Below are 22884 nucleotides of genomic sequence, written 5' to 3'. Positions count from 1 at the left end.
GCTAATTCCTCCCTGGCAGCACATTGCGGTGGGTAAAGGCACAGACCCAGGAATCAGGCGGGTCTGGGTTTGAATGATAACACTGCGTCTTACCAGCCATACGATGTTAGGCAAGTGGCTTTGCCTCCAGCTCCACACCTCAGGTCCTGCTCTGTGTGATGGGAAACACCATCATGCTAAGTCACTCGTTGGCAGCAGGACCGCGGGAGGCAGTGGGGCACCATGGGCGAGGTCATGGCTGTGGGAGCCTAGCTGCCTGGGGTCAAGCCCTGGCTCTCTCATTTGCGAACTGATTGACCTGGAAATTACTTCACTTTTTGTGTCTCAGTCTCTTCGTCAGTAAAATGGGCACAATGATAATACTGACCTCACGTGGACGTAGCGAAGATTCAAAGACATAATTTATGGAGTTGTTTCAGTATTTGTTTACAGGTTTTTAAATTTTTGTTTTAATTTTCTTCAACCAGATGGAGCGTATCATCACTATAGTGTGTTCAAAGTTAGTTGGTAGTTATTTCCTGGCCTTCGGTGTCATTGCTATTTATGCAAAACAGTTATTTCCTTTGTTTTCCGTTTGGGGTATCCCTCCCACTCATTTTGCATTTTATTTTATTTATTTGAAGTGTTTATTTATTTTTGGGAGAGAGGGAGACAGATCTAAAGCAGGCTCTGCACCCATAGCAGTGAGCTCAATGGGGGGCTAGAACTCACAAACTTCAAGATCATGACCTGAGCCGAAGTCGGACGCTTAACCAACTGAGCCACCCAGGCGCCCCTCATTTTGCTTTATAAAAATGTGTTTTGGGTGGGGGGTGCCTGGGTGGCTCAGTCAGTTAAGCGTCCGATTCTTGATTTCAGCTCAGGTCATGGTCTCATGGTTCATGAGTTCAAGCCCTAATCGGGCTCTGCGCTGAAAGTGTGGAGCCTGCTTGGGATTCTCTCTCTCTCCTTCTCTCTCTCTCTCTCTCTGCCCCTCCCCTGCTCACATGCATGTGCTCTCTCTCTTTCTCAAAATAAATAAACTTCTCTTACAAATGTGTTTTGGGGGACGCCTGGGTGGCTCAGTAGGTTGGGCGTCCGACTCGATCTCAGCTCAGGTCTTGATCTCAGGGTCATGGGGTCAAGCCCCGTGTTGGATTCTGTGCTGTGTGTGAAGCCTACTTTAAAAAAAGTGTATTTTGGGGGGTGACATATGAAACGTTAACATAGTGCCAAAGGTTAGAGCTATCTTCAGGTCATGTGATCTTGCCAAATAGCTTGCCTGAGGCGTGCTGCCAATTAATGCTCTCTCCCCAACAGCGAACGGGAGTTCCTGTTTCCTCCCATACTCGCCCACACCCGGTGTTGTCACTTTTTAGATTTTTCCCAGTCTGATGGATGGGTGTTTGCATTTGTATTTTCTCCCGTGACTGGTGAGCTTGAACATCCCTGTCTTTCTTTTGGCCATTTAGGTTTTGGAGGGAGGATTTGGGGCCTCCTACTCTTCCCTCCCCAAGGAAGGAAACATTTGTTCAAGTATTTGTTCCAGGGAGAGGCTGAGGCCCGGCAGAGACAAGGGTCTGGCCAGGATCACACAGAGATGGGAGTCGGGGCAGGCCCCAGAACGGGACTTTCCCCAGCAGAGGGAGCCCGAGGCGGCGGGGAGTGACTCAGTAGGCCACGGCCCCCAGATGGAGCCCAGCTGGGCCTCTGGAGCTGCCGCTGGGGAGGGGAGGGGCTGCCCAAGGCCCCGCTGTCCCCTGGGGCCGCCTGAGAGCTCAGACACTGGGCACACGCAGGAGGGCGGGCGGCCGCCATCCAGCCGGCACATTTCCTGGCTGCCGCACCCCTCAGGCCCCGGGGCCAGGCAGGGCTGGAGCGGGCTGGCTCAGGCAGAGGGGGTGTGGATGTGTGAGTGGTCTGCCCTCTCGGCCTCTCTCTGGGCCTGTCTCTCGGCCCTGCTCCCCGAGTTCCTCTGTGTGGAAACTCTGGGAGTTTCTGTCTCCCATCATCGTGTCTCTCTTTATTTCCCTTACTCTCTCACTCTCTTCTCTTTTTCTTTCAGTTCTCCATCTCTCCCTTGATCTCTCCTGATCCCTGTGTCCTCCTGTGTCCTCCTCCCTCCCCCCTCCCCAGCTGCTGCCGCCGGCTTCCTGGGAGCCCACCTGAGGCGTAGGCCACGTGACCCAGAGTCCTCTCTCAGAGCCTCCTGCCCAACTGTGCTTCCAGGCCCAGGGACCAGATGGTGGAGTCCCAAGCCCCCACTTGCCAGGTCCTCAAGGGCCTGACCAGCTGGTCTGGCTCAGCCATGGGCTCCTGCCTGGGGAGGGGGGTGGCTGGTCTCCTGCCATCTGAGGGGGACGGGCCAGGGGAAAATGCACTGGAGGATTTGCAGCTGCTAGGCTGAGTCTCTGGGGACTCCTTACCACCCACCCCACCCCTGCACACACACACACACACACACACACACACACACACACACACACACACACACCCCCGCACCAAGTAAGGCTCTTTCTCTGGCCAAGGAAATACCCCTCCCCCCCAAGCATTCTTTGTCACATTTCTTCATGAACTCAGCATGGCCTAGGGGGAGAGTCTGATTCAGGAGCTGCACATCCAGGGTTTGAGGCCCCATTCCACTACTGTGTGACCCAGGGCAAGTGACCCCACCTTTCTGAGCCTCAATTATTTTTTTTTTTTAATGTTTATTTATTTTTGAGAGAGAGAGAGAGACAGAATGTGAGAGGGGTAGGGGCAGAGAGAGAAGGAGGCACAGAATCCAAAGCAGGCCTGAGCCAGAGTCAGACGCTTAACCACTGAGCCATCCAGGCACCCCTAATTTTTAAAATTCTTAATTTTTATTATTTTTTATTTTTTATTAAAACTTTTTAATGTTTAGTTTTTGAGAGAGAGAGAGCTCAAGCGGGGAAGGGCAGAGAGAGAGGGAGAGAGAATCCCAAGCAGGCCCCGCACTGTCAGCACAGAGCCCGATGAGGGGCTTAAACCCACAAACTGTGAGATCATGACCTGAGCTGAAATCAAGAGTCGGATGCTTAACCAACTGAGTCACCCAGGAACCCCTAATTCTTTTTTTTTTTTATTTTTATTTTTAACGTTTATTTATTTTTGAGACAGAGAGAGACAGAGCATGAATGGAGGAGGGGCAGAGAGAGAGGGAGACACAAAATCGGAAGCAGGCTCCAGGCTCTGAGCCATCAGCCCAGAGCCCGACGCGGGGCTCGAACTCATGGACCGCGAGATCGTGACCTGAGCTGAAGTCGGATGCTTAACCGACTGAGCCACCCAGGCGCCCCCAGGAGCCCCTAATTCTTAATTTTTCATACTGCCCAGCTAAGAGAAGCAGAACAGCTTAGTGACTAGTCCAACAAACAAAGTTAGCACACGTTTACAGAGACCTTACTCTGTGCCAGGCACAGGGCCAGGCACTGAGATCCAGCTGTGAATGAAGCAAACATCCCCGTCTTCCTGACCTCCTGTGCTGTGAAGATTACATAAATTAATCCTGGCCAAGCGCTTAGAGCAGCTCCTGTCAGGGGGCAGGCAACAGGATGTGTTACCTATGGTTGTTGTGATGGTAAGAAGTATAATGTGAAAAGTAAAAAGGCTTCCTTCCCCGCCGCCTCCCCCCCATGCACAGTCTCGCTCTCCAGGGACGAGACCCTTGACACAGAGATGGACCACACTGAAGCTCGCCCTTTTCACCTGACAAAACACCCTGGGTGTCCTCTCTTGTCAAAGAATATATGGATCTAGTGTTGGGTGGCTCCACCATCCATCTTTAGCCGGCCCTCTGCTGAGAGACCTCTGGGCTGTTTCTAATCTTCTGCTAGTATGAATACCACTGCGAGAGACATCCCCGTCCATACGTATTGAGCCCACGTGCAAACACTTCTGTAGAAAAGAGTCCTCAAGGTCCAATTTCTGGCCCAAAAGGTGTATGTGTTAAACTTTTTGAGAGAGATTTTGAAAAGGCAGTGGACACACCTCCATGAGACAGCATTCTTCTTCCCAAGTGGTCATCATCAAGCTTTCTCATCTCTGCTAATCTGAGAAGTAAAAGATACTCTTTTTTTTTTTTTAAGTTTATTTATTTATTTTGAGAGAGAGAGAGAGAGTGAGCAGGTGCACATGCATGAGTGAGGGAGGGACAGAGAGAGAGGGAGAGAGAGAATCCCAGGCAGGCTCCACAGTCAGTACAGAGCCCAATGCAGGATCTCAGGAACTGTGAGATCGTGACCTGAGCCGAAATCGAGTCAGACCCTTAATCAACTGAGCCTCCCCAGACGCCCCTGAAAGACGCTTATGGTTATTTTTTTTAATGTTTATTTTTGCGCACACATGAGAGAGCATGAGTAGGGGAGGGGCAGAGAGAGAGGGAGACCCAGAATCCTAAGCAGGCTCCAGGCTCTGAGCTGTTAGCAAAGAGCCTGACACGGGGCTCGAACTCATGAACCGTGAGATCATGACCCGAGCCAAAGTCGGACGTTTAACTGACTGAGCCACCCAGGCGCCCGTGTCTTATGGTTATTTTAATTTGCATTTCCCTTAACATTGAAGGAGGCTAAACATCTTTCTGTGTGTTTAATGACCAACTGTCCTTCTGTAACCTTTGCTCACATTTACAGGGAAGGATTCACATTAAATGAGTGTTCAAAATATGTGGCATTCTTGCAGAAGTAGAAAAGTGTCAGTCCTGTAATTATTGCATCTCAGTTCACACAGCCACTTGGTGGGCAGGTTATGGAGGGATTTTGATCTAGCGGAGAACTAGAATTTGTAACCTTAACATTTCAGATTTATGTGTTTCCAGAATTCGAATGCATTTTGATTTTCTACACATTGCTGCAGTGATTTTCTTAGTGAAAAGGGTTTTGGAGTGACTCTTTTGCTTTGCTTTGATTTCTGCAGCATGTAATTATGCCTTTTGAAATTTCTTTTGGATGGTTTTGACTTGTTATAACGTTTGATTTTTATCCATTTTTATGACTCCTACAGATTGTTAACTGTATCAGCTGGGACTCAAGGGTGCAGTTCATAGAACTTCAAACCACATTGACTTGGGCTAAAGGGGAGGTTCTTGGCTCACCTAGCTGAAAAATCCAGCGGGTATGCAGCTCTAGGCATGGCTGGATCAGTTACTCAAATTATGTCCTGGGCAATCTGTCTCTTTTTCTGGGACCTGCTTTCTTCTGTGTTGGCCTCCTTGTCTGGGAGTCTGTTCCTTCCTGGTGGCAACTTGGCCCCCAGCACCCCGGGCATATGTTCTAACAGCTAAGGGACCCCATGGGAAAGAGAGCACCTGCCTGAGCTCGCTCGCTTTTCCCCGCAAAAGTGGGAAGAGTTTTCATTGGCTGATCTTAGGTCACATGCCATCTGTTACCCAATCCCTGTGGCCAGGATGGTTGGTTTCAGTGTTCTGATTGGCTAGGTTGGGTCATGTGGCCACCCTTGGAGCTCAAGGTTCATTTAGTCCCTCAGGAAGCTCAGGTCTGAGAGCAGGGTTTGAGGTGCTGCAGAGGAAAGGGTGAATGGTGGGCTGGCAAAATCAACAGTTCTGCATTACCGAACTTTGGAACGAAAAGTCTTCACTTGATTCTTGGGTCTTGAGTATTGAGTTGCAGTCATTTGCTCTAATCTGTTACCACTTAATTTCATTATTGTTTTGCTTTCTTTTATGGCTTTCCCCCATCTGTTTAGAGTCACACAAGTAATAAATTAATATATTTTTTTGGTAAAAGATCTTACTAACCTAGAAGTCTTCAGTAAGACGTAAAGTCTCCCTTAACCATACCTTTCATTCCTGCACCCAAAGGAAACCTCAATTATGATTTGGTGTGCATCCTCCTGGACCTCTTTCTGTGCACTCATTCACTACCTGCATGGATTTTTACTGTTTTTAATTTTTTAATGCTTAATTTTTTTAATAATTATATTTTATGGCTCAGACATCAAAAGCTGTACAAAAAAATCCTATGCAACAAGTCTCTCCTTCACCCCTGCCCCATTCATGGAGTTCTTGTCTCCCCAATAGGTACCATCTGTGATTAATTTCTCGTTTATTCCAGAGAATCGTTATGCATGTGCAACCCGTGACAAATGTAATATATTCAAATGTGTGTCCTAAGTTGCTTTTTTCTGTTAACAGTAGGTCTTGACCATTATTCCATACTGATGTGGATTTGTTTAACCATTTCATTCTTGATGGGCATCGTGTTTGTTTCTAATTTTTTCCCATTATAAACTCTGCTACGATGTGATCCTTGGACAAACAGCTGCAATGAACATCCTGGGACAAACATCTTTGTGCACATGTGCCAGTATTTCTTTAGTTACATTCCTAGAAGGGCAAGTGCGAGTGCTGGGTCAAAACGTATGCACATTTTTTTTTTTTTTTTTTTTTACATTTTGATAGGACTTGCCAAATTGCCTTCCAAAAAGGCTCTACTAAGTTGCACCACCACCGACCGACAGTGGCTGAGTGTGCCTGACCGTCCCTCTGCATCTTCGCCAATACTAGATATTATCCGCCCCTTACACGTTTGCCAATCTGGTGGATAGGGAAAGATACTTTGTTTTAAATTGTATTTTCCTGCTGATTAGTGAGACTGGGCATCTTTTCCGGTGCTTAGTTTGTCTTCTGTGTTTGCCTTTTCACTGGGAGAAGTGCCTGTTCACATTGGGCCAGCCTTTGTCTTTGGCATTGAACAAATCGCAACTGAAGACCTTCTACATGGCAGACACTGTTCTAGGTGCTCAGGAATACACAGGCCAATTGACACAAATCCTGCCCTCATGAAGCTCCCATTCTAGAAGCAGGAGACCGATAAAAACAAAAACAAAAACAAAAACCCTCAAATAAAGACAGAATTATCTGATGGTGGTAAGTGGAGACAAAGGAAGCAGGGAGAAGGGGAATTCTTTGACTGTCAAAGAAACTAGCTCCTTGTTCTAATATGTGTTAAATATTTTTTTCAGGTGGTCACTTGCCTTCCAACTACATTTAGAAATTTTGGTTGATGCAAAAGTATTTTATGTGGCCAAATTTATAAATCTTTCCCTTTATGATTTTTTTTTTTTTTTTTTTTTTTGCTTGGAAAGATTTTCTCCATCCTAAGATTATAAAAGCATTTGCCCAGGTTTTCTTCTCTGCCTTGTGGATTTACTTATTCCATTTAAGTCTTTAACCCATCTGGAATTGTTTTCAGCACAAAGAGCAAGGAAGGGATCCAGCTAAACTGGTTAGCCAGTTGGCCCATGACCACTCATTGAATAATCCATCTTTTCTTTGGAGATTTGAAATGGCATCTATAAAATGTATGAATTCTCCAGTGTATTTGGGTCTGCTTTTGCACTTTCTGTCTACCCCTATGGCATACCAGCCATTTAAATCACTATAATGTTGTATTTATGACGTTTGGAAAGGTTGGCTCTTTTGGACAAGTTACCTAACTTCTCTGGGCCTCAGTTTCCACCTCTGTAAAGTAGGGTGGAGATTTGAAGGGTTGTTCTGAAAATTAACGAATTAGTGGGCCGCTTTAGTCCAGGGGGGCAGGTAAGCCTCTTTGAGAAAATAATGTTTGAACTGAAATCTGATTGACAAGGCAGAGCATGCCTGGTAGGGGGAATAGCAAAGGCAAAGGCCCTGAGGCAGGAACTTGTTTAATGTGTGGCAGCATCGGCGAGGAGGCTAGGGCTTCTGCAGGGCAAGGGCCCAGTGAAATGGTGCCTCGTGGTGACGGGTTTGGCCGTCACCATGAAGGTCCTGGAGAGCCGCAGCAGGATGGGGAGGGAGGGTGGAGCCCGTTGTCTCTGCCCCTGTCCCCACAGTCGATGGAGTCGCAGGTGGAGGAGTGGTACCGCGAGGTGGGAGAGTTGCAGGCGCAGACCGCGGCGCTGCCCCTGGAGCCGGCCAGCAAGGAGCTGGTGGGCGAGCGGCAGAACGCGGTGGGCGAGCGCCTGGTGCGCCTGCTCGAGCCCTTGCAGGAGCGCCGCCGCCTGCTGCTCGCCTCCAAGGAGCTGCACCAGGTGGCGCACGACCTCGACGACGAGCTGGTGAGGACCGGCGCGGGGACGGGGCGGGACCGGGGTAACCGGGAGGTGAGGGTTGCGCGGATGGGGCGGGTTAGGAGGCCACAGGCGAGCCGGCGAGCCAGCGGGGGAGTGGAGGTTGGGAGTGGGGGCGAGGCCGTGGGACCTTGGCGAGTTCAAGGGCGGAGCTGACTGGGAGACCTACCGACTGACACCGCGCTAGACCCAGTCACTCAATCCTTCCCTTACTCATTCACTCGTTCACTTATCCACGCATTTATTCATTCACCTTTTCCACGCTCACTTACTCTCATTCCTTGATTTATTCATGAAGCCATTTAGTTGTTCACTGACTCATCCTTTATTCCTTCCCTCGCTGATTTATTACCATCCATTTATTCGCTCGCCCCTCATTCATTCATTTTCGCACTTAGTCACTTCCTCATTTGCTCATTCGTTCATTTACTCACGCATTTGCTCATTCACTTGATCGTTATGGGCCCAGCTCTGGGCTTGGATGATAATGCAACGGGGGTGACCAAGATGGACCCCATTCCTGCCCATAGAGGGCTCAAGAGTCCAAGGCGGGGGGGGGGGGGGGGGGGGGGGTGCGGGGAGGGGAGACAGAGCTCTCTGCAGACAGTGACAATCCAGGGTGATTAGGGCTGTTATGAGAAAGTTAGGAGGCAGCTGGCCAAGGTCCAGAGTCAGGGAGGGTTTCCTAGAGGAGGGGATGTCTGAGTGGAGACAGGAAGAAAGAGTCCCAGTGAGCCCACTGAGGGAGCAGGAAGGGAATTCCAGGAAGCAAGACATGCCTGTGCAGAGGACAGAGGTAAGCACGAACCTGGCTTGAGTGCATGCAGAGAGCAAAGCAGAGCATGTCAAGAGAAGGGGCCAAAGATGTGACCAAGACTCTTTGGTGAGGAAGGGCCTTAGATACTGTGCCGGTGGCTTCCAGTTGAATTGGGATGCAGGGGTCCTTGGGTGCATTCTCCCCTTGACCTGCTCCCTGCATCCTCCCCAGGCATGGGTCCAGGAGCGACTGCCACTGGCCATGCAGACCGAGCGAGGCAGTGGTTTGCAGGCTGTCCAACAGTACATCAAAAAGAACCAGGTGAGCAGAGCCAGGGTGAGGGTGTGGGTTAGGACACATCTGGATATGAGAGAAAACAGGTCCAAGTGGTTAAGGCCCCAAAAAGGAAATTCGCTGGCTCTTGTGATGGGGAAGACTGTGATGGACAGCAGGTATAGATGCATCCAGGTACTTCCGTGATGTCACGAATCTCTCAACACGGTGTGAGTGTGGGTGTGTGGGTGTATGTTTCTGTGGTAGCTTTGTTCTCAGGGCCAGCTCTTCTCCCCTGGTAGTGAAAGACCTCCAGCAGATTCAAGTGTACATCCCACCAGTAAAACTGAAGAGGATTTCTCTCTCAATATTTTCAGCAATAGTCCCAGGGATAAACTCTCCCTGGCCGAGCTTGAGTCCCATACCCATCCCCGAACTAATCATGGTGGCCAGGGATTTGTCTGCTCTGTTGGCCTGGTCTGGACTCAGGGCCCACTCTTGGAACCTGCAGGTGGAGTCAGCGTTAATCACCTGGGCTGAGATTGAGGCAAGGGGGTTCCTCAAAGGAAAGCCAGGGTCCCATGAGTAACAGTGAGAAGCATGGCTGTTGGGCAAGGACAAAGAAAAACAACAGTAGATGAGAACTCAAACCACCCACAGGGAGAAAGGACGAGATAATCAGTGGGAGAGCGCTGACTCCCCAGCTGATCAAGGTGGGGGTGCTTTTGAGCCCCAAAGATCTCTCTGGATCTCTGTTCACTTCTCCGGGCCTTAGTTCCACATCTAAATTTTCAAATCACTTAGCCGAAGGACTCTTCAGTCAAAGCAACTCAGTCAAAGCCTAGTGTAAGACACATAAAAGAGGAATACTACGACTACCGATAATAATTACACATGGATTAAAAGACTTACTGTGTGCCAAGTGCCATCCTAGGGGGGTATGTTCGTTGTTGAATTTAATCCCCACAGTAACCCTACCAGCTATTCTCATTACCCCCTTTACCAAAGAATATGAGTTGGGAGAATGGGCACTGAGAGATGGAGGGGAGGTGGGTTTACAAATTATTCTCAAAAGTTTGTGACCACGCTGCACAGATGGAGGGTTTTTTTAGATTTCGTTCTTCTTCTTTTTTTTAAGTTTATTTATTTTGAGAGAGAGAGAGAGAGCGAGCTCATGAGCAGGGGAGGGGCAGGGAGAAGGGAGGGGAGAGACAATCCCAAGCAGGTTCCGCTTAGCATGGAGCCTGACTCTGGGCTCAATCCCACAACCACAAGATCACGGCCCGAGCTGACATCAAGAGTTGGACACTTGGGGCGCCTGGGTGGCTCAGTCGGTTAAGCAGCCGACTTCAGCTCAGGTCATGATCTCGTGGTCCGTGAGTTCAAGCCCCGCGTCGGGCTCTGTGCTGACAGCTCAGAGCCTGGAGCCTGTTTCAGATTCTGTGTCTCCCTCTCTCTGACCCTCCCCCATTCATGCTCTGTCTCTCTCTGTCTCAAAAATAAATAAACGTTAATATATATATATATATATATATATATATATATATATATATATAAACTCTCTCTAAAAAAAAAAGTTGGACGCTTAGCCAACTGAGCCACCCAGGCGCCCCAGCTTTTGTGTCTCTGTTTCGATGAACACACTCTTGGCCATTGACAGTGTTGAGGACAAGCAGAACTGGCCTGTCCTTTTCACGGTTGAGGCAAGCAGTCAAGTGCACTTCGTGCTTAACGCTGGGGGAGCTCAGCTGTGCGTGCACAAGAGTGCTGGACACTCAGGAGCTGTTGGACAAGTGATAGCAATTGGTACTGATTGAGCACCTACTGCATACCAGGTACAGTTCTGAGTGCGCCATAGTAACAACCCCACAAGGTGGATGTTAGGGCTACCACCAGCCATGTGCAGTTGGCGAGTTCCTCAACACCACCCGCCCCCCACCCCCACCCCGCCGTGCCTCAGCTTCCCCATCTGTAAAGTGAGATAGAATGAAGTCAGACGCCTGGGGCTGCCGTGAGGACCAGATGAGCTGCTACATCGTGCAGAGCCCTTGCTTGGCAAAGTGCCTGACAGCCAGGCAGCAGGCGCTCAGTGTCCGCACGTATTATCTCCGTTTGCAACTTGAGGAAACTGAGGCACAGAAGCCAAGGAAGGCACACGGCAAGTGCAGAGCTGCTTGAGGGGGAACGTTGGAGGGTGATGGAAGTGTTCCACATCCTGCCCTGGGTACACGGTGTACCCACGTGTAAAAAGATTTGCACACTTCACTGCCCGTGAGTTAGACAGCCACTGCCCCTAAGCAACCTGATTCGCAGCCTGTTTCAACCATTAGAGGGTATCTGACACCACCAGGCGGCTTGGTTGAGAGCACAGTCTCTGGGGCCAGCGTCCTGTGCTCAAGTCCTGTCACCCCCTTACTAATCGCTTGTTTTCCCACCTGCAACATGGGGGTGTGAGTGAGCGAGTTACAGCAAACTGCTTCCGTGGTACCTGGCGCAAGGTGGAGGGCTATCTGCGGGGCGGGGGGCGGGGGGGGGGGTGTCCTGATGCCCTCCGTGGGCTGTGCGCACGCGGTCCTGCCGGGCCTCGGAAAGCCCCTCTCCACCCACACCCCCACCTCCCGCCCCCAGGGCCTGCGACGGGAGATCCAGGCGCACGGGCCGCGGCTGGAGGAGGTGCTGGAGCGCGCGGGCACGCTGGCCTCGCTGCGTAGCCCGGAGGCGGAGGCCGTGCGCCGAGGTCAGGAGCAGCTGCAGGGCGCCTGGGCCGGCCTGCGGGAGGCGGCGGAGCGGCGGCAGCAGGTGCTGGACGCCGCCTTCCAGGTGGAGCAGTACTACTTCGACGTGGCGGAGGTGGAGGCGTGGCTGGGCGAGCAGGAGCTGCTCATGATGAGTGAGGACAAGGGCAAGGTGCGCCCGGGCTGGGGGGTGCGGGGGACCTGGGGGCTCTGGAGCCCGGGGCCGGCCGCTGCCGCCTCATCGCGGGCGCCGTGTGCCCCCAGGACGAACAGAGCACCCTGCAGCTGCTCAAGAAGCACCTGCAGCTGGAGCAGGGCGTGGAGAATTACGAGGAAAGCATCGCGCAGCTGTCGCGCCAGTGCCGGGCGCTATTGGAGATGGGGCACCCGGACAGGTGGGCGGACGGGGGCGGGGGGGGGGGGATTGGGGTCAGGCGGGGGCGGAGCCAGTTCTTAAGGAATGGCCCAGCAGGATCTGAAGCTTCGCTGGTGGAAATTGGGACACGGTCCCAAATTGGACATTGGGGTGGGAGGGGCCCTCACTGACCCGAGCTGGAGCCCTCGGATTTCAGCACGTGGTTGGGGCCCCGGATGGAGGGGCAGTGCCCAGGGATGGTTGAGAGGGTGGGGCCAGGGGTACTGGAATTTGAGTGTAGGGATGCGAGGTGATGCCTCAGACTGAGGAGAGAAGGAAGAGCTCAAGACAGGGAAGGGCCTTCTTTCCACCCAGTGTCTGGGAAGTGTCCAGAAGGACAGAAAACCCTGGAGTGCTGTGACTGGGTGTAGCCTGAGACCTCCTGGGTGGCCAGGCGTATGGCCTCCCTAAGGTCAAGAGTAGGGGCCATCTCTGGGAGGCCTGGACGAGGGTTGGGACCTGAGAGGGGGCCCAGGGTTAGACCTCTGTCCTCCTGAGCCAGGAGATGGACTGGAGGTGAGGTGCCTTGGCTGGGGACCCAAGTAGGGAGTCGGGAGCCCCGCCCAGGTCACTGGAGGGGCAGGGGGTGGGACCACAGAGAAGATGGAGGGGAAGGGGGAGGGGCAGTGAGCTTGTCAAGCTTAGGGAAGCGGTTTCCCCTGAGCGCTGAGATAGATGCAAGTATTGGGTTCACTGAATCCGAGTCTTGCAGAAAACAGAAGCCCCCGAGAAGGAGTCCGAGCAGGTGCTACTGTGGCCGAAGGTTCAGAGGAAACACAGCCCTGCCCGGAGAGGGGGGGGGGGGCGGCAGGGGGTCACAGCTCTGTCCTGAAGTCTCGGGGGGCTCCATCCCCGCCCCTCCGTGTCCCCCGTCAGCGAGCAGATCAGCCGTCGGCAGTCTCAGGTGGACCGCCTGTACGTGGCGCTCAAGGAGCTGGGCGAAGAGCGCAGGGTGAGCCTAGAGCAGCAGTACTGGCTGTACCAGCTCAGCCGCCAGGTGGACGAGCTCGAGCACTGGATCGCCGAGAAGGAGGTGGTGGCCGGCTCCCCTGAGCTTGGCCAGGACTTTGAGCACGTCACGGTGAGCACCACCAGTCATGACATTGATACCCGCGGCTACCGCGTATGCTCCTGAGGTTCTCTGGGCCTCAGCTTCCCCAGCCCGAATCCGAGGATGATCATAGCACCCACCTCTTGGCTCCTTTGTGGGCCCCAAGAATTTACCAGAATGGAAGGCGCTTAGGACAATACCCAGCACACACGGTGCCCAAGATGGTGTCGGTTACTGTCATCGGATTATTTTTCTTGCTGCTGTTATTGCTACAGAGCAAGTGCTCTGTGGGCTGGAGGGGGGCTCGTGTGTACAGGGCCTTGGCCCATGCTGTGTTCCTGGTGGCAGGTGCTGCAGGAGAAATTCTCCGAGTTCGCCAGTGAGACGGGCACGGCAGGGCGGGAGCGGCTGGCGGCCGTGAACCAGATGGTGGACGAGCTGATTGAGTGCGGCCACACGGCGGCGGCCACCATGGCTGAGTGGAAGGACGGGCTGAACGAGGCCTGGGCCGAGCTGCTGGAGCTTATGGGCACAAGGGCTCAGCTGCTGGCCGCCTCTCGGGAGCTGCATAAGTTCTTCAGCGATGCCCGAGAGCTTCAGGGTCAGATCGAGGAGAAGCGGAGGCGACTGCCCCGTCTGACCGCCCCCCCTGAGCCGAGACCCAGCGCCAGCTCCATGCAGCGGACCCTGCGGGCCTTTGAGCATGACCTGCAGCTCCTCGTGTCCCAGGTGGGGCGCCGGTGGCCAAGAGGGGAGGTGGGAGGGCCTGGACAGCGTGGCCAAGGCATGTTGGGCCGCAGAGCAGGCGAAAGTCAGGCTGTAGAACAGATCGATGTTAGACAGTAGAACAGATGAAAACAGACCACAGAACAGGGAGAAGCCAGATGATGGGGCAGGCAGAAAACCGCCTGATTGCTTGGTGCATAGAACTCAGGCAGTGTGGGGGGAAAGGTGGTACAGAATGTCTGCTAGAAATCAGACCGTTTCTCCAATGGCAGGGGTTCTCCTAGAAACTGTGAAGGGAATCTTTTCCAAATCCACATGGAGAGCCTAAAGGAAATTTCAGAGGGTTAAGAGAAATTTGGCTCTGGGGCAGATAGAAATTTGATAGGTCTCAGATGGCATCCTATGATTTTCCTGCAAGAACTTTGATGGGAGTGGGTTTCATGGAAATGACAGTGGAGCTGTTAGACTGTCAGACTGTTAGAAATCAAGCAGAGAGACTGATAGTGATTAGGCAGTGGATCTGATAGAAATATGGTGGTCACTCCAAAAGAAGTCAGGCGGCTGAACCAATAGGGAGTGAGTGGCCGGTCTGGTAGAACTCACATGGCAGAGCCGATAGAAATTGAGTAGGAGACCTAATAGTAACTGAATAAGCATTCTGAAGGAACTTGGGCGGTAGGTAGTGAGTCTGAAAAAAAACAAAAAACTGAGTGAAGAAAAAAATGGACAGTATGTCTACTCAACATCAGGGTGGAAAGAGGTTTCCTGAAGGAAATCAGATCGGTCTGTACTGAGGTAGAGGCAGACCCAGTGGAAGTAGGGCTCTCAGACCAAAAGAAATCAGGCAGCGGACTGAAAGAAACCTGGTCATAGGTCCAAAAGCAGTCAGAACGCAGGTGAGTCAATGACAAACAGGCAGCAGACGTGAGTGAAACATGGTGTGGGTCTAAAAAGCAATCAGAAAGTGGGCAACCCAAACAGAAATCAGGCAGCGGATAAGGGGGAGAGCCAGTTGTGGGATCACAAGGGTGGCGGCTCATTACACCTGGCCAGCCGAGGCGGGGCGGGGCCCGGATCCGGGGGGCGGGGCCTGGCTCCCGAGGAGGGCCGGCGCTGGACCTGGCATGCCCGGCAGGTACGGCAGCTGCAGGAGGGGGCAGCCCAGCTGCGGACGGTGTACGCGGGTGAGCACGCAGAGGCCATCGCCAGCCGGGAGCAGGAGGTACTGCAGGGCTGGAAGGAGCTGCTGGCAGCCTGTGAAGACGCCCGCCTGCACGTCAGCTCCACGGCCGACGCGCTGCGATTCCACAGCCAGGCCCGTGACCTGCTCTCCTGGATGGACGGCATCGCCGGCCAGATTGGGGCAGCTGACAAGCCCAGGTGCCCCTCATCCCACCTCGGGCTCCCTACCTGCCTCTGGGCACCACCCCCCTCCCCGCCGCAGCCCATCGGCAGTCCCCTTCCCTGAAGAAATCTCAATACCCAACTGCCAGGCACTGGACGAAATGCTTCATGTGTGCTATGACCCCTTGTCAGGCCTGGCCTTGGCAGCTCAGGGCATCCTCTTTCCTTCTGGCCTTCCCAGTTGCCCACTGCTGCCCTCCCTGTGTCACGTCACGGAGTGGGCTGCAGCCAGGATAGGGAAAGCAAGGTGTGGGACTGCATTTGTGGCTTAACCTAGTGGGTGGAGGGCACTGATTTATTGCTGACCTGATGCTTCAAAGTGAGCGGCCAACAGAAACCCATCCTGCGGTGATGGGGACCCAAGGGCTTTCCATCACTTGGCCCCAGAAGTTGCAGTCGCTGAAGAGGAGAGAAAGATCGCATGGGAGGTTTCAGGGACTAAACCTGCACTCCCATCTGTCAGCCCAGGAGCCCCAACCTGTCTGCGGGGGAGGCTGGGAAATGTAGTTCAGCAGCGTGTCCAGGAAGACAGGGATTTGGAGAGTGGTGACTCTGACTGTGAGGCCTTGCCTACGTTCATTTACTCAGCAAATATTTCTTGAATGCCTACTGTGCGTGGATGGTTAGCAAGACCAAGCTGCTTCCCTGATGCTGCTTACATTCTGAGCATAGAGGCAGGCAACAAATAAATTAAAAAGCACCTAATATTATTTCAGGTAGTAATAAGCGCTCGGAAGACAAAGCAAGGTAAGGGGATGAGGTGCTAGCTGGCAAGGCCTCTCTGAGGATGTGATGTTTGAATGGAGGCCTAAAGGAAGTGATGGTGAGTTGCGTAAAGTTTGGGGGAAGTGATGGTGAGTTGGGTAAAGTTTTGGGGAAGTGATGGTGAGTTGGGTAAAGGTTTTTTTTGGGGGGGGGGGAAGAGTTTTCCAGGTGGAAGGATCAGCAAGTGCAAAGACCCCGAGGTAGGTTGTATTTTGAGGAGGAGCTAGACAATCATTACGGTTGGATGGAGTGAGTGGGGGTGGGGGAGAGTAGAGAGTGGTAGGAAATGAGCTGGGAGGGGCAATAGGGCATGGTGAGGAGTTTGCCTTTTTCCCTGAGTTGGGAGCCGTGGGAGACTTCACTGCAGGGGAGTGATGTGATATGAGGTGCATTTGAGAAAGATTACTCCAGATGCCTTGTGGGAAAAGGAGTACAGAGAACAGGGGTAGAAACAGATGCACCAGCCAGGAGGCTGCTGCTATAATCCAGGTGAGAGATGATGGGGGCTTGGTTCAGTGTGATGGTTGTAGAGATGGGGAGAAGTTATTCATTTTAGGAATTAAAAAAAATGTTTATTAGGAAAAATTTCAAATGTACACAGAAGTCGTGATAAGAGTACAGTGAACCCCCACGCAGAGAATGAACACCCATCAACATTTGGCCCACCTTGTTTCATCTGTGTGCTCCCCAACTCCCCCTCCACCCCTTGCTGAGTTCTTTTAATACAAAATCTCAGAGGTGTCACAGCATTTCACAGTGTGTGTTTTAAAGTTATAGATGTCCGGTCTGACTGATGAATTAGCTTCAGGGGCTGAGAGAAAAAGAGGAGTCCATGGATGAATGGGTGAATTTACTGAGATGGAGAACTTCAGAGGAGGGCACTTTTGGGAAATAGATCATTCCAGACGTACTAAGTCTTAGGCAGGAATCATAATTCAGGATCTTCAGAAATAAGTTGGGCTGTATTAAGTCTTACAAAGCTATGCTTGCTGACTGGGGGAACCTTCAGAAGTTTGGGATTTGTTTCAGCATAGGATAGCTGAGAACAGCACTGTCCAGTAGATACATAATGCAAGCCACAGATGTGAGCCACATATATAATTTAAGCTTTTCTTGTAAACACATCAGAAAAGTACAGGGGTGTCTGGCTGTTTCAGGCAGTAGAGCACACAACCCTTGATCTCAAGGTTCTAAGTTTGAGCCCCAGGTTGGGTGTGGAGATTACTTTAAAAAAATTTTTTTTAACTCAATAAAAAAGTACAAAGAGGCAAGTGAAAATTAATTTCAGTGATTCATTTTACTAACCCAAATATATATCATTTCAACATGTAGTCAGTATTAAAATTATTGAGGAGCACCTGGCTGGCTCAGTCGGTAGAGCATGCGACTCTTGATCTCAGGATCATGAGTCCGAGCCCCATGTTGGGGGGTAGAGCTTATTTTAAAAAAATTAAGAATATATCTTAATGTTTATTTATATTTGAGAGAGAGAGAGAGTGTGAGCAGGGGAGGGGCAGAGAGAGGGAGATACAGAATCCGAAGCAGGCTCCAGGCTCTGAGCTGTCAGCACAGAGCCCAATGTAGGACTTGAACTCACAAATTGTGAGATCATGATCTGAGCCAAAGTCAGGCGCTTAACCGAAATTGAGTTGCCCAGGCGCCCCCAAAATATTTTTTTTTAATAAATAAAATCATTGGGCTATTTTACAGTCTTCAGAATAGGATGTGTACTTTATACTTCAACACATCTCAATTCAGACCAGCCACATTTCAAGGGCTCACTTGCTACCCAGGTCTAGCGGCTGCCTGCCGTTTGGATAGCCCAGACTTGGAAAGTTCAGATCATTGGCCAGTGGAGCCTTCAGAAGCTTAGCTTTAAAAAGTTAGAACAATTACGGGGCGCCTGGGTGGCGCAGTCGGTTAAGCGTCCGACTTCAGCCAGGTCACGATCTCGCGGTCCGTGAGTTCGAGCCCCGCGTCAGGCTCCGGGCTGATGGCTCGGAGCCTGGAGCCTGTTTCCGATTCTGTGTCTCCCTCTCTCTCTGCCTCTCCCCCGTTCATGCTCTGTCTCTCTCTGTCCCCAAAAAATAAAAAAAAAAAAAAAAAAAAAGTTAGAACAATTAGATCTTGACGCCTGAGGTTAGAATCACCAGAATGTGCCATTTGAGCACCTTGGAAAAAGTTGGAGTCACTGAGTCAGTGAAGAGCTTGGCCCCTCAGCACCTGGCCTGACAAGGTGGGTGTCCTGAGATGCTACCAAACAGCTGGCTCAGGGATCTGGGTTCATCCGGGACTGGCATCTGCCATGGGGGCCTGGAGAGGCTATCTGAGGCTCAGATTCCCGCCCCCGACCACTGTAGGGACGTGTCGTCAGTGGAGGTGCTCATGAACTACCACCAGGGCCTGAAGACTGAGCTGGAGGCACGGGTGCCTGAGCTGACAGCCTGCCAGGAGCTGGGGCGCTCTCTGCTGCTCAACAAGAGTGCCATGGCTGACGAGGTGGGAAGGGGCGCGGGGGTGCCCCTCTGCCATCTGTGCCCGTTGGGGCAGGAACCTCCCTTGACGCCTCTCCTACCCACCCACCACTCCCAGATCCAGGCACAGCTGGACAAGTTGGGAACCAGGAAGGAGGAGGTGTCAGAGAAGTGGGACCGCCATTGGGAATGGCTGCAGCAGAGTGAGTGGGGGCCCAGATGCATGGGGTTCAAGGGCACAGGGATTTGCATGTTTGGAAAGGCCCAGAGGGTGACCCAGCATGCTTTGTACACCACTCATGGGTGCCCAGCAGCAAACATGATGGCCTGGAGGGCGGCGGTGGACAAGAGGACTGTCTTGCCATTGAATCTCTGGTGGTGGACACCTAGGGGAGAAGCTGGTGCCCTCAGAAATACCCCCAGCCCCTCTCATTCCTGCAGAGCCCAGAGTGGTCAGGGCTGGGATACAGGAAGCGGGAAGATGTGGAGGGGGCGGGGTGGAGGGCCAGAGAAAACAGCCAGTGCCCTGTGAAGGGCCCACAGGTGCACCCTTCACCCTCACCCCCAATGTCTCCCCTCAGTGCTGGAAGTGCACCAATTTGCCCAGGAGGCAGTGGTGGCCGATGCCTGGCTGACAGCCCAAGAGCCGCTCCTGCAGAGCCGGGAGCTGGGCAGCAGCGTGGATGAGGTGGAACAGCTTATCCGGCGACACGAGGCCTTCCGCAAAGCGGCTGCAGCCTGGGAAGAAAGGTTCAGCTCTCTGCGGCGCCTGACCACGGTCAGCACCCGAGATCCTGCCCACCCCCCCATCCCCATCCATCTATATGAGACAGACATACCGGGACTGGAACTTGGTACTCAGTGCTGAGTTGAGTGAGGGCTGAGGCAGACCCTCACTGGGCTCCCAGTCCAGTGGGGGAGAGGAAGGGGACAGACCTGTCACCAGACAGTGACAGCCCAGGGCTGGGATGGGGGAAACACAAGGTGCTGTGGGAGCCCGGAGCACTTGTCCTGGCGTAGGGGGAGGCCTATCTGAGTGAGACTTGAAGAATGAGGAAAGACCCTTGTTTCAATGCCCTAGATGTTTGCCAAGGAAGAAAGGAATTAAGTTCCTGGCAGGGAGAAAACATGGACGCAGGCCTGCACAACCTTGCCTTGTCAGTAATAGAAACTATTAAACTGCATGGTGTGGGAGGCAACCCAGAGGCGTCTTCCCAGACCGCCCCCCTCCCCACGCCCCTTTACCTGACCCTGGCCCCTCCCTTCCCAGATAGAGAAACTCAAGGCGGAACAGAGCAAGCAGCCCCCAACGCCCCTGCTGGGGCGCAAGTTCTTTGGAGACCCCACGGAACTGGCGGCCAAGGCAGCGCCCCTACTGAGGCCAGGGGGCTACGAGAGGGGCTTGGAGCCCCTGGCTCGTCGGGCCTCGGACACACTGTCCGCAGAGGTGCGGACCCGGGTGGGGTACGTGCGCCAGGAGCTCAAGCCCGAGCGCCTCCAGCCGCGCATCGACCGGCTGCCGGAGATCCCGGGGAGGGTGGAGACTCCAGCCCCGCCGGCCGCACCCGAGGATGCGGCGGAGACCCCCGGGGCCCTCGCGGCGGCGGAGCAGGTCCGGCCGCGCCCAGAGCGCCAGGAGTCAGCTGATCGCGCCGAGGAGCTGCCCAGGAGGCGGCGACCGGAGCGTCAGGAATCGGCCGATCAACCCGAGGAGGCTGCGCGGAGGCGACGGCCAGAGCGGCAGGAATCCGCGGACCACGAGGCGGCACACAGCCTCACCCTGGGCCGCTATGAGCAGATGGAGAGGCGGCGCGAGCGGCGCGAGCGGCGGTTGGAGAGACAGGAGTCCAGCGAACAGGAGATGCCTACCAGAGGAGAGCTGGCCAAGGGGTGAGGCCCTCAGGTGCCCAGGGAATGAGGGAGCGGGGACACGGAGAGCTCCTGGAGCCACGCGGGCCCGTGGGGGGGGGGGGGGGCTGCTGGGGCTCAGAACTGCTTACTGCCCTGGTACCCATTTTGCAGAGGTGCAAACAGGCTGAAGGAGACGAGGAGAGGTGCCCATGGTCCCACAGTGGCAGTTCTGTTGGAGGAAAGGACTTAGCTACTGAGTTCTGGCCCCTGCCTAGGTGGTCCAGGCAGGGATTTTGTCCTCCCTGCACCTCAGTTTCTCTACTGGGCTAATGGTGAAACCATCTTCTAACCCTTCATCACAGGCTTTCTCCACCATTTAAACTGGGGGCTACTGTCATCTCCATTTTATGGATGGGGCAACTGAGGCTCAGAGAGGGCAAGTAGATCAGTTTGGATGAAGCAGGACTGGAACACAGGCCTTTCAGAGTCCAGTGTTAACCAGAGCATGATGGGCAGATTGATCTTATCAGCTGTATCCCCACTAAGAGACCATTGGTCAAATATGTTTTGGAGACAATGACTTCTTGACTCCTTTTTAATTTTGCATATCATGAACGTTTGCTGAGTCCCCATTCTGTATGTGGTATGTGCTAGAGCAGTGGCCACACCAGCCTCAGCCCTGTTTGGGTGGAGATCCCAGTCCAGCGGGGGAAACAATGGATAGTGATGACCCAAAATGACCAAAGAAGTCCGAGGGGCTTGGGATCTCAGGGGGTGGGTGGGGAAAAAAGGCAGCATAATGTACAAAGGCTTGAAGGCACCAGTTTGGATTTTTCTCTGGCTAAAACTCAAAGGAGAGGTTCTGTCCTCCAGCAGACATATTCCAAGTACCTATGGTGTACGAGGCAAGCATCTGAGAAAGGTAGCTGAAGAAGTGAACAGGGGCCTGGCATCTCAGGCTAAGAGGTGGAGGCTCCTCCAGCCAAAACCAAGCTGGTCACTGGGAGAGGGTGTCCCCAGTTCCATTGGGTCTTTCGGCTTCCCCCTCCCAGAAAGGCCACCCTGGCTGACATTGTGGAGCAGCTGCAGGAGAAAGAAGCAGGCCCAGGGCTCCCTGTTGGGGTAAGTTGAGCCTCAGGATGGGTGGGGGTATGGGGAACCCTCTCCTCCCAGCAGGAGTCAGAAACACCAATGCCTAGCCCTGCTTCCCGCCTCTCCCTCCCCATCTGAACCCTGCAGAGATTCTCAGGGGGTGATGGAAAGGGCCCCCAGATGCCTCCCACAAACTGAAAATCTCTCCTTAAGAAAGATAAGGCCACCAACCTAAGGAGACTCCTACTCCCCTCTACACACAGACTCCACACTCTTCCCACATCTGTCCTAGACTTTCTCTAACCCGGTGGGGGGTTCACATATCCTCACAGACAGCCACACACACACAGAAGTCCCAGATTCCTCCTACAGACAGCCGGGACATCAATGTGCCTGCACACCCACCTCCAAAGAGCTAGCGCTTTCCTCCCTAAGATCGAGAGCGATTACAAACCCAGGAGTCCTGACAGTCTCACTCCCGACACCGATGGGGCCCCTAAAAGTTGGGTCTCCAGCCCTGAGGCCCTCCCATACTCGCCTCCAAGACAGATGGGATCCCCCAGACTCGTGAGTCCCCCAGGCAGATGGCTCCAACACCCCCCCTATGGACAGCACCCCTCTTCCCCCTCCCTCCACACAGCCGTCGCTGCCTCAGCCTCGTGAGCTTCCCCCAGGCCGCCTGCCCAACGGGCTTGAGCCGCCCGAGCGGACACCTCGGCCGGACCGGCCGCGGGCACGGGACCGGCCCAAGCCGCGACGGCGGCCGCGGCCCAGAGAGGGTGGTGAGGGCGGGGGAAGCCGGCGCTCGCGCTCCGCCCCGGCCCAGGGCGGCTCCGCCCCCGCGCCTCCGCCACCGCCCACTCACACAGTGCAGCACGAGGGCTTCCTGCTGCGCAAGCGCGAGCTCGACGCTAACCGCAAGTCGTCCAACCGGTGAGCGTGTGGGCGGGGTTTTGGAAGGCGGGTCCCAAGCTCAGAGTGTCCAATAAATGAATAGATGGGCCTGGGGGTGGTACTAAACTTCCTGGAGTCCTACGGGTGGCGGGGGTAGGCGGGGCCTGAAGAGGGGCGGGGCTCCAAGGACTCGAATCTTTGAATTGGAGGAACGGGACTTAGGGTTTAGTTCGGTGGCCAAGGGGGTGGAGCTTAGGTGGGGAGCTGGACCGTAAAGGAAGAAAATATTCCAAATGTAAATAAATTGCCACCCAAACTCATAGCAACCAACTCAGGAGCTAACTATAGAGCTAATGGCAAATTGGATTTGGGGTCTAGCC

The 22884-nt window shown here is 53.4% G+C and overlaps 1 protein-coding gene across 4 annotated transcripts in view; it reads left to right on the top strand.

The window, feature by feature from the left end:
- Nucleotides 1-22884, top strand: part of SPTBN4 (spectrin beta, non-erythrocytic 4) — a 78330-nt gene that overhangs the window by 52028 nt on the left and 3418 nt on the right. For 3 of the 4 annotated variants that reach the window (XM_060651153.3, XM_060651154.3, XM_060651155.2), the window contains 13 exons: nucleotides 7831-8055; nucleotides 9056-9145; nucleotides 11726-12004; nucleotides 12097-12227; nucleotides 13124-13328; nucleotides 13647-14027; nucleotides 15160-15404; nucleotides 18554-18692; nucleotides 18786-18870; nucleotides 19249-19445; nucleotides 19938-20557; nucleotides 21571-21640; nucleotides 22251-22543. In XM_060651153.3, the coding sequence (XP_060507136.2) occupies nucleotides 7831-8055; nucleotides 9056-9145; nucleotides 11726-12004; nucleotides 12097-12227; nucleotides 13124-13328; nucleotides 13647-14027; nucleotides 15160-15404; nucleotides 18554-18692; nucleotides 18786-18870; nucleotides 19249-19445; nucleotides 19938-20557; nucleotides 21571-21640; nucleotides 22251-22543 (2960 nt within the window). The remainder of the gene's footprint in view (nucleotides 1-7830; nucleotides 8056-9055; nucleotides 9146-11725; nucleotides 12005-12096; nucleotides 12228-13123; nucleotides 13329-13646; nucleotides 14028-15159; nucleotides 15405-18553; nucleotides 18693-18785; nucleotides 18871-19248; nucleotides 19446-19937; nucleotides 20558-21570; nucleotides 21641-22250; nucleotides 22544-22884) is intronic. The other variant, XR_009615438.3, reaches the window with a different exon arrangement.

Source organism: Panthera onca, chromosome E2 (genome assembly GCF_046562875.1).
Source record: "Panthera onca isolate mPanOnc1 chromosome E2, mPanOnc1 haplotype 2, whole genome shotgun sequence".
Taxonomy (NCBI): Eukaryota; Metazoa; Chordata; class Mammalia; order Carnivora; family Felidae; genus Panthera; species Panthera onca.
Note: the sequence above shows the minus strand (reverse complement) of the source record. Positions and strands in the feature narration are given on the sequence as shown.